The sequence below is a fragment of the Petaurus breviceps genome, unplaced genomic scaffold (genome assembly GCF_028583685.1).
Source record: "Petaurus breviceps papuanus isolate PSGF00001 unplaced genomic scaffold, PetGlider_PUasm1.0 582, whole genome shotgun sequence".
NCBI lineage: Eukaryota > Metazoa > Chordata > Mammalia > Diprotodontia > Petauridae > Petaurus > Petaurus breviceps.
This window is the reverse complement of record NW_027186390.1, coordinates 5,023,277-5,036,604: the sequence shown is the minus strand read 5'-3', so window position 1 is coordinate 5,036,604 and position 13,328 is coordinate 5,023,277. Positions and strand designations below refer to the sequence as shown.

The 13,328-nt window shown below is 35.4% G+C and overlaps 1 protein-coding gene across 2 annotated transcripts in view; it reads left to right on the top strand.

Moving 5' to 3' along the window:
- The window catches only part of DSP (desmoplakin), a 54,758-nt gene that overhangs the window by 18,281 nt on the left and 23,149 nt on the right, over positions 1–13,328 (top strand). For both annotated transcript variants that reach the window (XM_069103525.1, XM_069103524.1), the window contains exons 3-10: positions 1,759–1,907; positions 3,258–3,432; positions 7,820–7,948; positions 8,841–8,891; positions 10,487–10,648; positions 11,829–11,933; positions 12,309–12,404; positions 13,047–13,172. In XM_069103525.1, the coding sequence (XP_068959626.1) occupies positions 1,759–1,907; positions 3,258–3,432; positions 7,820–7,948; positions 8,841–8,891; positions 10,487–10,648; positions 11,829–11,933; positions 12,309–12,404; positions 13,047–13,172 (993 nt within the window). The remainder of the gene's footprint in view (positions 1–1,758; positions 1,908–3,257; positions 3,433–7,819; positions 7,949–8,840; positions 8,892–10,486; positions 10,649–11,828; positions 11,934–12,308; positions 12,405–13,046; positions 13,173–13,328) is intronic.

The following is a 13,328-nucleotide window of genomic DNA, read 5'->3' as shown; positions in this document are numbered from 1 at the left end:
CACCATGACTATTATTGTTGTATTACTGTGTTTGGTAATAAAAATGTACCTGCCATCATGTCTTTCATGATTTCCCCCCAATCTTATTGGAGGAATCATGAATAGCTGTAGTTACTAATATATTTAAAGTTTAAATTTGGAATAAAGATGTAAAAGTAAGGCTTGGTTCAAAAAAGAGAAGAATTCCAAGTCTGAATTGTACTTTTTCCATGTATCCAGCTATGTATACATATAAGCTCATCTTTCTTTTATAGTAGAATGGAGGAGTATGCAATCAAACTGAGGTCTCCGTGTGTGCCGCTAGTGATATTTACTTAGACTTGTGTGGAAATCAGTCACATGTTCTTTGTGGCTGTTCTCTTTTCCATTTAGGGACGTCAAGAATTTCATTTATCTTCTCTCTCCACCCCAAATCTATCATTGGCATATGTCCAAAACATATGAATTAAAACAAGGAAGAGAATAATTCCAAAATAAGGTCATTCATGACACTGAAATGACATAACTGTCTGCCCTTTTGACTTAGGGGAGAGACAGCTTTTTTGTTTAAGAAGTAAAAAATGACTGGTATAGGTGACACCACTGCACATTTTCTTTTTCTTAGGAAAGCTTGTAGGCATGATAAAATACTGCATGACTTCTTAGTAGAGAGGGGGGAAAAGTCATTCAGTAGAAGGAATTGGATAGAGATATCAAAATAGAAATGTATGGAACTGTTTAATTACCCGCATTTGATTTATGTATTGATTTTGTATTACATAAATAGTGAATCAAAGCCACTGGGGTTGATGTCAATAAATGTGACTTATTGACATTTAAAAAATAAAAGTGAAGTGGGATGATTTTGTCTGCTAAAGAGTCTGTCAATAATGCCTATTATTGATACAATAGAAAAAATTTAGGATTTGGAGTCAGTGGCTCTGGATTCAAGTGCTGATGTGACCACTAACTGTCTGTGTGACCTTGAACAAGTAATTCACCTTGTTAAGCTTAATTTTTCTTCCCCTTTGAATGCTAATATTGGACTAGTTGAATTCTAAGATCACTAAATAAGAGTAAATGAACAAATCTTGTGTTGAATTGGCACCCATAGTTACAAGGAAGCCTTCATGTTGTCCTCCTCACTCCAGTGTATTTCTCATTTGATGTTGTTTGTTGCTTTTTTGTTTAGTCACTTTCAATCATGTCTGATGCTTTGTGATTCCTTTTAGGGTTTTTTGGCAAAGATACTGGACTAGTTTGCCATTTTCTTCTTCAGCTCATTTGACAGAATAGGAAACTGGGGCAAATAGGGTTAAGTGACTTACCCAGAGTTAGAGTTAGTAAGTGTCAGAGGCCAGCTTTGGAGTAAGGAAGATGAGTCTTCCTGACTTCAGGTCTGGCACTCTATACTAGCTGCCCCATCTCATTCAGTGGGAGATCCTAATGAATGACAGATGAGTCTTTAGCTCATGGACATACAGGAGATATTCAAGTTATAAGTCGTTTTTGAAAAGCTAGTGAAACTTCAAGCAACTATGTAAAAGTTGCTGGCTAATAAATTTTCATGGTGTAAAATTGGGTTTCTTTCTCCTCCTCCCACCTATCAAATCACCAAAATTATTTTCTTTTAAGAATTTGGTGCAGTTAGCTGGGGAAAATATATGACATTTGCCAATACTTATAAAGAACAAATTAAGTAGTGCTATCTGCTTAAATTAGCATACATGAGTTTCCTCTTGGGATGTTTATATCAATTATGTCCATTCTTTCTCTCAGGAGCTGAAATATGGAGATGGCATACAGCTGGGTCGAAGTAGAGAATTGGATGAATGTTTTTCTCAGGCCAATGACCAAATGGAAATCACTGACAGCCTAATCAGAGAGATGCGGCAAATGGGCCAACCTTGTGATGCCTATCAAAAAAGGTATTGCAAATGTTGAGTGTTCAGAAGTCCTAGATTCCTTCATTAAAAAAGTCCAAGAAATTTTAGCAACTTCATTTATATAGTTAATTTTCCCATGGCACATGTTTTCAGTGAAAAGGGATGCTTCCTTTAAGGAAGTTAAAACCTCTAGTATACAGCTATTCTGACTGAAAGAAGTATTTCTCTTATGTTTATCTGCTTTGGATGTCTTTAACATACATCATCTGAAATGCCCCTAAGATAGACATAGAATGGATCTGTTTTTCAGTGAAGTTGTGAATCAACTCTCAAATAAAACTAAAATGACTTCTCCAGAAGGGGCAAACACTTTATCTTGATTCAGGTGCCAATGGTAAAGTCTGGTTTTTAGATTTGAAAAGTAACAATGGCTCACTTTTTGTTTTGTTTAATTTTTAATAAGAGAGCTTATAAACATTTATTCAGAAGACAGTGGATGCTGTTGACTGTGTACTTGAGTTCTTTTTTACATTAAAAAAATCTTTATTGATATATTTGTTCTTATATCACCTTCATTTCCAAACATATCACTCTCCCCTTTGCTATTTAGACAGCCATCCTTGGTAGCAAAGAATTTTTTAAAAGAGAGAAAAAGAAAAAAAAAATCAGGTCTGAAAAATTCATCATCACACCACCAGAGCCTGACAGTATCTACAATGTTTCATATTTGTAGTCTCTCTAGTCTTCAATGAAAGGATGGACGTGCCTTTTTTTTTTTTCATCTCTTCCTTCTGGTCAAGCTTGATCATAGGTTAAATGGCATTCAGTTTAATTTTTCCTTCCTCCATTTACATTGTTGTCATTGTGTGTGTCATTTTCCTGGATCTGCTTCTTCACTTTACATCAGTTTATGTAAATCTTCCTATACTTCTTTGTATACCTCATTTATCACTTCTTATAGCACAGTTACATTCACTTACCACAATTTGTTTAGTAATTCCACCATTTAAAGGGATACACTTTGTTTCTCATTCTTTGCTCTTGACTTCTTGAGAATGAAGTTTACAAAATGAGATTCTTCTATTTGAAAAAAGTCATTCCAGTGATTTATAGACTGACTTTGTGTCTCATGAGAACAAACGACCAAAGAATGAATCTTGAGATTAAAGAGAAAAAGGTTCCACCAGTTTGGCCAGTGACAGTTATTTTTTCCGTGATATTGCTTCATGCTTTAATGATTATCTTGAGGATTTAGTTTTGTAATATTTTGAGAAAGGTTTAGTTCAGGTATTCATGATGTGGATAGGCAAATTTAGGCATTGCTAGCGCTCAGAGGAAGGAGACTCTAGAATATCTTCCTGACCTTGCCTAATTGTTTCCTTTTCCTTTTAGATTACTCCAGCTTCAGGAGCAAATGCGTGCCCTTTATAAAGCTATCAGTGCTCCCCGAGTAAGAAAGGCCAGCTCCAGGGGTGGTGGAGGATACACTTGTCAGAGTGGCTCCGGGTGGGATGAATTTACCAAGCGCCTCACCAGTGATTGTTTGGGATGGATGAGACAACAAAGGGTAAGAATTTTTCTGTGGGAATTTATTAATCTGGTCCTTATAAACCACAAAGCAGGGTCCTTAAATAGTATTTTTTTGGTAAATGAGATTGAATAGGGTCAGAGACCACATTGTGCATGCATATATTGTAATGAATGCTGAGATCATATAGCAAAATCAAGATTGTATACTGAAGCAGGGATTTTTAGTGTTTATAGCTTGTAGTATTCTTCCCTTTACAAGCCATTTATAAATGAGTTTAATTCACTTCCAGTAAGAAGAATATATTAACCTAGATCTGTCCTCTTGTACATAGGTCAGAGATGTCAGAATCAATCATAGGAGGTTTTTGTATATACAAAGTCTCAGTCTTATATAGTCCTGTAGAAATGACCTTGTTTGACTATTGATGTAGGGGGATAGTAAACTTGAAAATCTGCTCTGGTCTTATCTGTAAGACCTGTTTTCCATTTATTTTTATTTACTATTAGCTCAGCTCCATCTAGAATAGTTAATGATAACTTTTGCTATGCAATGTTAAAACCCCTTTATTAAGTCTAGATTTTATAGATCAAGAATAAAGGTGGGGAATTGTTTTAAAAAATGTAGCTACTTAAATAGACCTAGCATCAGCCTACATCATTGCTATTTTATATATATATGCATGGAGAATCCGTATGTATCTGTCCATTAACATAATATGAGAACACTGATTTCTGTGAATTGCTTATGGAATCATTGTTATTATTTTATTATCATACTTAATGCATAATTATCTACCACAGATTGTAGGATAAAAAAAAGTCATAGGGGTATGCCCACTGATATCTTAAGGCACTAATTTTTTTTAAAGAGTTTGCCTTGCTTTGTTTCTATGATAAATTTGAGTTTGCTTTTTAAACAACTGCAGAGGATTGTTTAGGATATTAACAAATTGGATGAGCTCAGTTTGCATTAAAAACAGATATTCTAGTTTGGGCTTGTTGGTTGATTACCTTATATTTATGATATGACATTGTTTTTTCATGCAGTCATTAAGTCACTAGAGTAGGAGTGAAGTAAAATAATGAAAATTAAAATATACTCTGACCCATTCCCTAGATCTGGAATGTCTATAAAATAGGAGTTTTTACCCTTGTTAGTATTTTGTTATTTTAAATATTCATTGCTTTCACAGTTATCATCAACCAGTTGCCATAATGAAGGTGTTGGGGATTTCTTTTGGCAATCTACTGTTGATGAACTGTAATTCTCAGAAATAGGTGTATAACTCAGAAACGATGGGGCAGAGATTGAGCATTTACAAATGTAATTGGTCTATATCTACAAGAGAATCTTGTTATTAATCAGTGTCATGACACTATTTATAAGAGGTAATATGGTGTAGAGCATAGAAAGCTGGCCTCTGAATCATGAGGATCTGAGTTCAAACCCTGTATCTGCCATAATAATTATGTGACCCTAGGCAAGTCACTTAACCTCTCAATGCTTTATGCAATTCTCTAAGACAATGCATTTCAGAGAAGGTGTTGACCAGAGTGAGTAGAGGACTTTAAGTAGCCTAAAGTGACCTAGACCAATGAAGTCACAGGTCCAGTCTCTGTCTCTGCCCCATAACAAATTTAACAGATGTTAATCTGCACCCGGGACAGCTAGGTGGTTCAGTGGATAGAGTTCTGGGCCTGAAGTCAGGAAGATTCATTTTCGTGAGTTCAAATCTGGCCTCAGACACTTACTAGCTGTGTGGCAAGTCACCTAACCCTATTTGCCTCAGTTTCCTCATCTATAAAATGAACTTGAAAAGGAAATAGCAAAGCACTCCACTATCTTTGCTAAGAAAACCCCAGATGGGGTCACAAAGAGTTGGGCACGATTGAACAACAACAACCTGCAACTATTTTAAAATGTTCTGATGTGATACTCTCTGGTCGATGAACTTTTCATCCAGTCAAACCTCTCCCCACTGAAAACACAGTTTTTCTCAGCATCTGCAACATGCATGGCATAGTGCTCCACACTGTGGAGATTACAAAGAGGTAAAAGAGGGAATACATACATGAAAAACTAAATAACTTGGTGTATGATCAGCTATCCAATGAGTGTTACATGCAGCAAATACTGTAGGAATTCAGAAGAGGGAGAGATATATAGTGATAAATAGAAGGGGAGGGGAAGAATTGAGCACTTGCAAACATAATTAGTGTACAACTAGAAGAGAATTTTGTTACTAATCAGTGTCATAAATCAGTAAATAGATATAGAGTAACAAAGGGGGTCTTCATGGAAATGGATGGCTTTGACCCTGGGCTCAAAGTCTAAGTAGTGCATTAAGTCACTTGCAGACTATAGCAGCAATTTTAATGTTTTTGATTACAGTTTCAGGCCACGGTCCCTGTAAAGTAGGTTAGTTATATTTTTCTTAACCCGTAATGGGCAATATCATGAATATAACTTAGAAAGTGAGGTTGAAATTTACAGAAATTTGATTTTCTATAATCATTCTGACCCAGTTCTTTAGTTTTTAGTCAGCAGTAGCTCCTCTACAAGCTGTCTAATTTAACTTTATAGAAATACCCTTGTAGCAAAAGTCTACCATTTTATAAGCTGGAGAAAATTGCATTAGCAAATGAACACTGTTTCCTCTTTTAAAATGGCTAATGTCACTGGGATTATCAGTAGACACCTAATGAGCCTGTCAGTCTCTGAATAACTATTCAGACTATTCCCACCTCCAAGGGAAAGTTATCTTACTATTTACTTGGTGCTTTGCCCCAGCATTCTCTCTTTTGCTGTACTTCCTTGCCTGTCCCTCCCCAAGAACACAGCTCTGTATTCTGTATTTCAGTCCCTAGAGACTGTTTCTGTGCCCAGTTTTAAAGATCTCTTTCTCTAACAGCACAGTTCCTGGAAGATCATACTTGGCGTTTTCCCCTTTATAAGGGTTTTGTTTTGTCTTTCTTTATTTGGTATTCCACCGATAGAAGACTCAGATTCCATGCGGCTCAGTTAAATTCCCCAAGGTTGGCAATTATTGAGAAGATCAAGCTTGGAATGGGGCCACTGCATGACCATTTTAGTATATTGTGCAGCTAGACTCTTTTGAAGGCTTTCTCTAGCTCATTGAGAAAGGGTCAAAGTCCTTTGTAATGTTTAGATGTAGGACTCTGAAATGGCTCCACTTTTTGAAAGCTTGCCAGGTTTATTTGAGCACAGGTGTGGCTTAGCACAGTGGGTATGGAAGTTGTTTTTGCTAAATCCTGAAATTCAGCCCTCAACTGAAAAGATTTGCATAGCAAATTAAGTCATGATGACTTGATAGTTTGCAAATGATGTATGCAGGCACACAAACATATTCATGTATATATTTTATATATGTTTACATATTATATGTGTATGCACATGTTTGTGCATGTATATGATATATTTAATTATACATGTTATTTTACATCATTGTTACATAATATATATTATATACATGGCAGCTAGATGGGACAGTAGATAAGAGTTTTGGGCCTGGAATCTTCCAGAGTCTGGTTTCAGACACCTAATAGCTGTGTGACCCTGGGCAAGCCACTTAACCCTGTTTGCCTCAGTTTCTCATCTGTAAAATGAGCTGGAGAAGGAAATGGCAAACCCTTCTAGTATCTTTACTAAGAAAACCCCTAATGAGTCATGAAGAGTCAGACAACTGAAAAATGCCTGAACAATATACACATTTTATATATATATGGTAGGGGAAGATATTAGAAAAAAATCAACTAGAATCCTGTATCTATGATGTGGTTTATTCTTTTGGCCTGCCACTGTTTCATATATTACAGGTATATAAATTTATTACCAGACAGCACCTTAAATTACATGCTATGATGGAAAACTTCATATTGTGCTTCATATAATAACTTAATCTATATTACCTATCTATCTATAGATAGACCTCTACCTACATATATCCATATATGTCTATATATCTATATTATATACCAATAATATCTGAATCAGTGGTAGAGTAAATTTTAATAATAATAAAAACAACAACAACAAAGAAACATAAGTATTCTTCCGTGGAGACAATTTCGTGAATGATCTTCCTGGGCAGTCCCTAGAAGTTGAGATCATGTTTGTCTTAGGAAGTTCTAGGGAGCCCCCACAGTAACTGTTGAAAATCCTTGGGAATTCTGGGATATTTAAATATATTAGTTTTAGAAATTATTTTATATTCTAAAGTATCTTGTCTTCAAGGATGAAAAAAACGTGTCTTATTTTATGTAAAGTTTTTGTTACTATACCTGTTCCCTGTTACTATACCCCACTCCTCCATGTATTTTGAGACTTTCTTGTAATAGGGAAGATGTGCCTTTCACTTGAGGAGCTCGAGATGAAGGGACATGTTCCTTTTTTTCTTTCCTAGGCGGAGATGGATTTAGTACAATGGGGTGTCGACTTAGCATCTGTAGAGCAACATATCAATAGCCACAGAGTCATCCACAATGCCATTGGAGACTACCGCTGGCAGCTGGATAAAATTAAGGCCGATCTGGTACTACCTTTTACATGCTTTCTTTTAAAAATATGTTTATTGGGAGGGTGGGTGATGTCTCTTAGGTCTACAAAGTCTTGTAAATAATATTAGTTTATGATTATTACCATTCTGACCTGGTGATGTATTTGTAGAATCTCACTTCACACATGGGGAAGTGGAATTGTTTAATATCACATGGCACAAATAGCATTTAAATTGGAATTTTTTAAATGTCACAAACACAGTCAGGTTGCCTCTGTTGTGTTTGGGCAAATAATTCAGTGTTTTATGAGTAGGAAAGAACTTTTGGAAATGAAGTACATACAGTGAGCATGATGGGTTACTTCTGCATCTTTGGCAAATTTTTTACTTAGTAGGGACTATGGTATTCATACTAAACAATCTCTTTTCACAACTCCTTTCCATTATTCACTGAAAATTAGAAGAAACTAATTGGATAAAAAGGAATTAAAACAAATATTTGTCTGCTTCCATTTGACCATTTAAATTACTACTTTTACTTGGGGTAAGAGATACTAAAGGTTTAGCCTTTTATTATTATTATTTTGAATTCTAACTTTCCTGGCTACTATTATACTTTCAAGATAATATGTCCATCTTCTTTCTAAGATAGGAGGGGATGAGAAAACAATCCTACTCATGTTTTCTACCTTGGAAAAAATAAATCTCTAAGTGCTTTATTGCATTTAGGCTCATGAAAGTGATTTCAGGCAAATTATCTGGGTACAACTAATTTAACTGTGGTTGAAAGATTTTTTCACACATAGAACCAACACTCTGTTGGATGGAAAGAGTCTGAAGCCAAACCTGAGAAAGAGGAGATCAGGAATAATGCCAGGACTGAATTCACAGGGAGCATTGAATAATAACTCCTTTTATTTTCCTCAAGCGTGAGAAATCTGCAATATATCAACTGGAGGAAGAATATGAACACCTTGTGGTAAGCACATGTTTTTCTCAAGTACAAGTAAATCATGTTTATGTTCAGTAGAGGGTATTGCTATTGGGAACATCATAAATGTCTTACAATTCTATTAGATTATCATTTTGTAAATCTGGGCTCAGATACTCAGCACCACACCCAGAAATAACTGGCCGTGTAACCTTGAGCAAGTTACTTAACCCTAATTGCTTTTTTTAAAAAAAAAAAAGATTATCATTTTGTATTTATTGAAGAATTCACTTCAGAAATTAAATTTGAGCAAATTGCTCACACACAGTTCTCTTTCTAACTAGGTACTTGATAAATGAATATGATGATAGGGATTATTAAAACAGTTGCTAACCATGGGTAGGTGAAATAAAGTTAATGAAGTTTTTCAACCTTTGCCTTGTATTCCTAGTCCTTTTGTATAGAAAAGGAAAAAAATAGCTAAAGAGTTTCTGATTTCTGTGTGGTTTATTTTACCATCATTACATGATAGCGACATGTTCCTTAACAGTGAAGGGAATGTTTACATTTGATTCTCATAGTCTTTCTATAAGACAATAATACCCACTATTCAACATGGTGTAATGGATAGCATGCTTGCCTTGGAGTCATAATAACCTGGGTCCAAGTCTAACCTTCAACTCTTACTTGCTATGTAACCCATAGACAAGTCATTTAACCCCTCTATGCCTCAGTTTCCTCATCTATAAAATAGACCTGAATTAAAATCCAACCTCAGATACTTATTAGTTGTATGACCTTGGACAAGTCACTTAAAGCACCTATCTTCCAGGGTTGTTGTGAGAATCATTGAGATAATATTCATAAAAAGTGCTTGACACACTATATAAATGCTAGCTATTATTATTAAAATTTAGAGCTATGAGGATCAAATAATACAAAGTATTTTGTAAACCCTGAAGAATACCATAAAGCAGGTACTTATTATTTGTGCTTTCATGGTCACTTCCTCAATGGCAACAGTCTTGTGACACCAGCATATCCTCTTTAGCAATGAGAAAGGATGGTACAGGTGACCACAGGTGATTTTATGGCCAGAGAAGTCCATATTACAAAGCCTATTCATCTTTTTGTTGTTTAAAACATGGTATTTCACTGGGTAATTGAATTTTACCAGTAGCTGAATCTAGATGAGTGAAGAAAGATACTACTGAACAGAAGTGTTTTGTAGCTTTTAAAACCACAGCATCATTCCTTATTGAGGTGAGCATTAGACACTGGGAAGTGTTATAGCATAATGGACTTAAAACTTATAGTGGTCTTATAAGCAACACAGATGGCTGTGTGACCCCGGGCAGGTCTTAGTGCTCAAGGCAACTTTCTAAAGACTATAAGTTGTAGAAAAGATGCCCATGTGAATTGGTAGAGGGTGTTTCTTCTTCTGAGTTCCCTAGACCAATGAAGTCATATACCCTATCCATGGTATGACATTGCCTAGTACACTTTAGCTTAATTTTTTAAATTAGTGAGTGAGGCCACAGTTATTTTTAAATGAGTTTTTGACCCCAAAGAGGGTCATCAACTGAAAGTTTTGTATAATTCTGCATTTAATCATTGAACTGATGTGTTTTGAAATCTTGCAGAAAGCATCCTTTGAAAGGATGGATCACCTTCGTCAGCTTCAAAGTATCATCCAGGCCACTTCCCGTGAGATCATGTGGATCAATGACTGTGAGGAAGAGGAGCTACTTTATGATTGGAGTGATAAAAACACAAATATTGCCCAGAAACAGGAGGCTTTCTCGGTAAGTGCACTTCCCTTCTCTGACTGTCCCCTCCCCACCCTGCCTAAATTTTCTCAGTATTTCATCCTAGAAATGCTGAATAGAAGGATATGATAATTGATAATAATAGACACTAGATGCCTTTCCTCTCTGGTTAAGCTATTTATATTCCAGACTAATGGTTATCAAAAAGCTATTCACTTGATGTGACTTTTTGGTGACTTAAGTAGAAAAGGTAGTGGTTAATATCATAGTAGTCAATCTAGCCAGCTAGATGGTTCAGGGGATACAGCCATGGGTTTGGAGTAGAGAAGATTTGAGTTCAAATTTAGCATCAGATACTTAATAGCTGTGTGACCTTGAGTAACAAATTTAATTGCCATAGTTTCTTCATCTGTAAAAAGAGAATAATAATAAAACTTACTTCCCAAGGTTGTTGTGAGGATCAAATGAGATATTTATAAAAAGAAATTAGCACATTGCCTGGCATGTAATAAGTGCTATATAAATGCTATTTTTTTTAAGCAATTGGGGTTAAGTAACTTGCTCAAGGTTACACGGCCAGTTATTTCTGGGTGTGGTGGTAAGTATCTGAGCCTGGATTCGATCCTAGGTCATCCCAACTCTGGGGCCGGTGCTATTACTTACTGTGCTACCTGGTCGCCCCTAAATGCTATTTTTTTTAAAGAAAGATCCATTCACGCTTATGATGTCTAGAACTTTTTATGTTTAATTTTTTTCTCTCAATTACATGTATACAAAAATTTTTTAATTTATTTAAAAAGAATTTTGAGTTACAAATTCTCTTTCTCCATTCCCCTTCTTAAGAAGGCAAGCAATTTCATATAGATTATACATGTGTAAGCACATAAAACATTTCCATATTAGCCATGTTGTAAAAGAAAATGCAGACCGAAAAACCAAGAAGAATAAAGAAATTCTAAAAAGTATGCTTTAATCTGCATTCAAACTCAAATCAGTTCTTTCTCTGGAGGTGAATGAAATGCTATTATTATTATTATTAAAATTTAGAAAGAACTGACTCAGAGTTCATTGATAATTCAGGAGCTTTTAAGTTGCTAAGAAAACTCAGTTTGTCTCTACCATTATTTAAAAAAAACAAACAAACAATGATAGAAATGGAATGCTGAAGGATGACTCCTTTTAAAGAGTTTGTTTGTTGTTGGTCTTGTCTTCCTAGATACGAATGAGCCAGTTGGAACTTAAGGAAAAAGAACTCAACAAGCTTAAGCAAGAAAGTGACCAGCTCGTCCTCAACCAGCATCCTGCTTCAGACAAAATAGAGGTAGACTTCTTATGTGACATTTATATTGCAGTGTCTGGGACTAATTGATAAGCTCCACAAAAGGAAAAGATGAATATGTGGAGTTCTCTTGTACTAACATAAAAGCTCTATTCAAAATATTCTAAATTCTTGTTCTATGCCAGTATATTATACCTCTTTATCAAGCCTGGTTTTAAAAACTAAGTTAAATTTGGGGCCTGTTGGACAGTTCTTTTTTGTTTTAAAAGCTCATTTAATTTGGCACTAAAATCATGAACAACTACCTAAGTTTCTAGTCAAATTGAAAAGTGCTGGTTTGTTCCTTTGGCCACTATTAGTGAAAAACAGCTTTAGCCTGCTTAATGACATTTTAAATCACTCCTGTTTTCTCTGCAGGCATACATGGATACTCTGCAGACTCAGTGGAGTTGGATTCTTCAGATCACCAAATGCATTGATGTTCATCTCAAGGAAAATGGCGCCTACTTTCAGGTAAGGCTTCACTTTGTCAGTAACAGATAACTTATTTTAGGGATTCATATCTTGAATCTGTTTTTAAAGAGCAAAAGCAAAAAAACCCATGATTCATAAACACATGAATTGTTCTTGATTTTGAAGAGTATGTATTTCCAGGTCACCAAATGATTCTTAGGCAAGGAAGGCATTCTGAGACATTAGGAGTAGACAATCTAGACTTGAAACAAATTCCCCTTTTGCTAATATTTTTTTTAGCTGTCTTTCAATTGCTCTGGGGAAGTTAGGTGGTGCAGTGGATAGAGTGCCAGACCTGGAGTCAGGAAGACTTATCTTTTTGAGTTCAAATCTGGCTTCAGACACTAGCAATGTGACCCTGGACAAGTCACTTGACCCTGCCTCAGTTTCCTCATCTATAAAATGAACTGGAGAAGGAAATGGTAAATGAATCCATTATCTTTGCCAAGAAAAGCCCAAGCGGAATCATAAAGAGTTGGATATTACTAAAAAGGAATAAACAACAAAAAAATCAATTGCTTTTCTCATGCTATGAAATGTGGACATTACCTTATAGAACTATTTATATCCTATTTATTGTAAAGTAATTATTGCATTTTCATGCTCTTTAAAAAGTATTTAACTATGATTATCATTCTCCAGTTTTTTGAAGAGGCTCAGGCAACTGAAACCTACCTGAAGGGCCTACAAGATTCCATCAGGAAGAAGTATACCTGTGATAAGAATATGTCACTGCAGCGCTTATTGGAACAGATCAAAGAACTTGAGGTATCATCAATATAAAATTTTTGGCAATAGAAAAAATGCAATGCAGTAGGACTTCCATTCACTTAGCATACTACTCATGATTACTGTTCTATTACTAATATGTAAAAGAGCCCAAGACAAATAAAATAAGATCCCTAGGTATACATGCATTCCTAA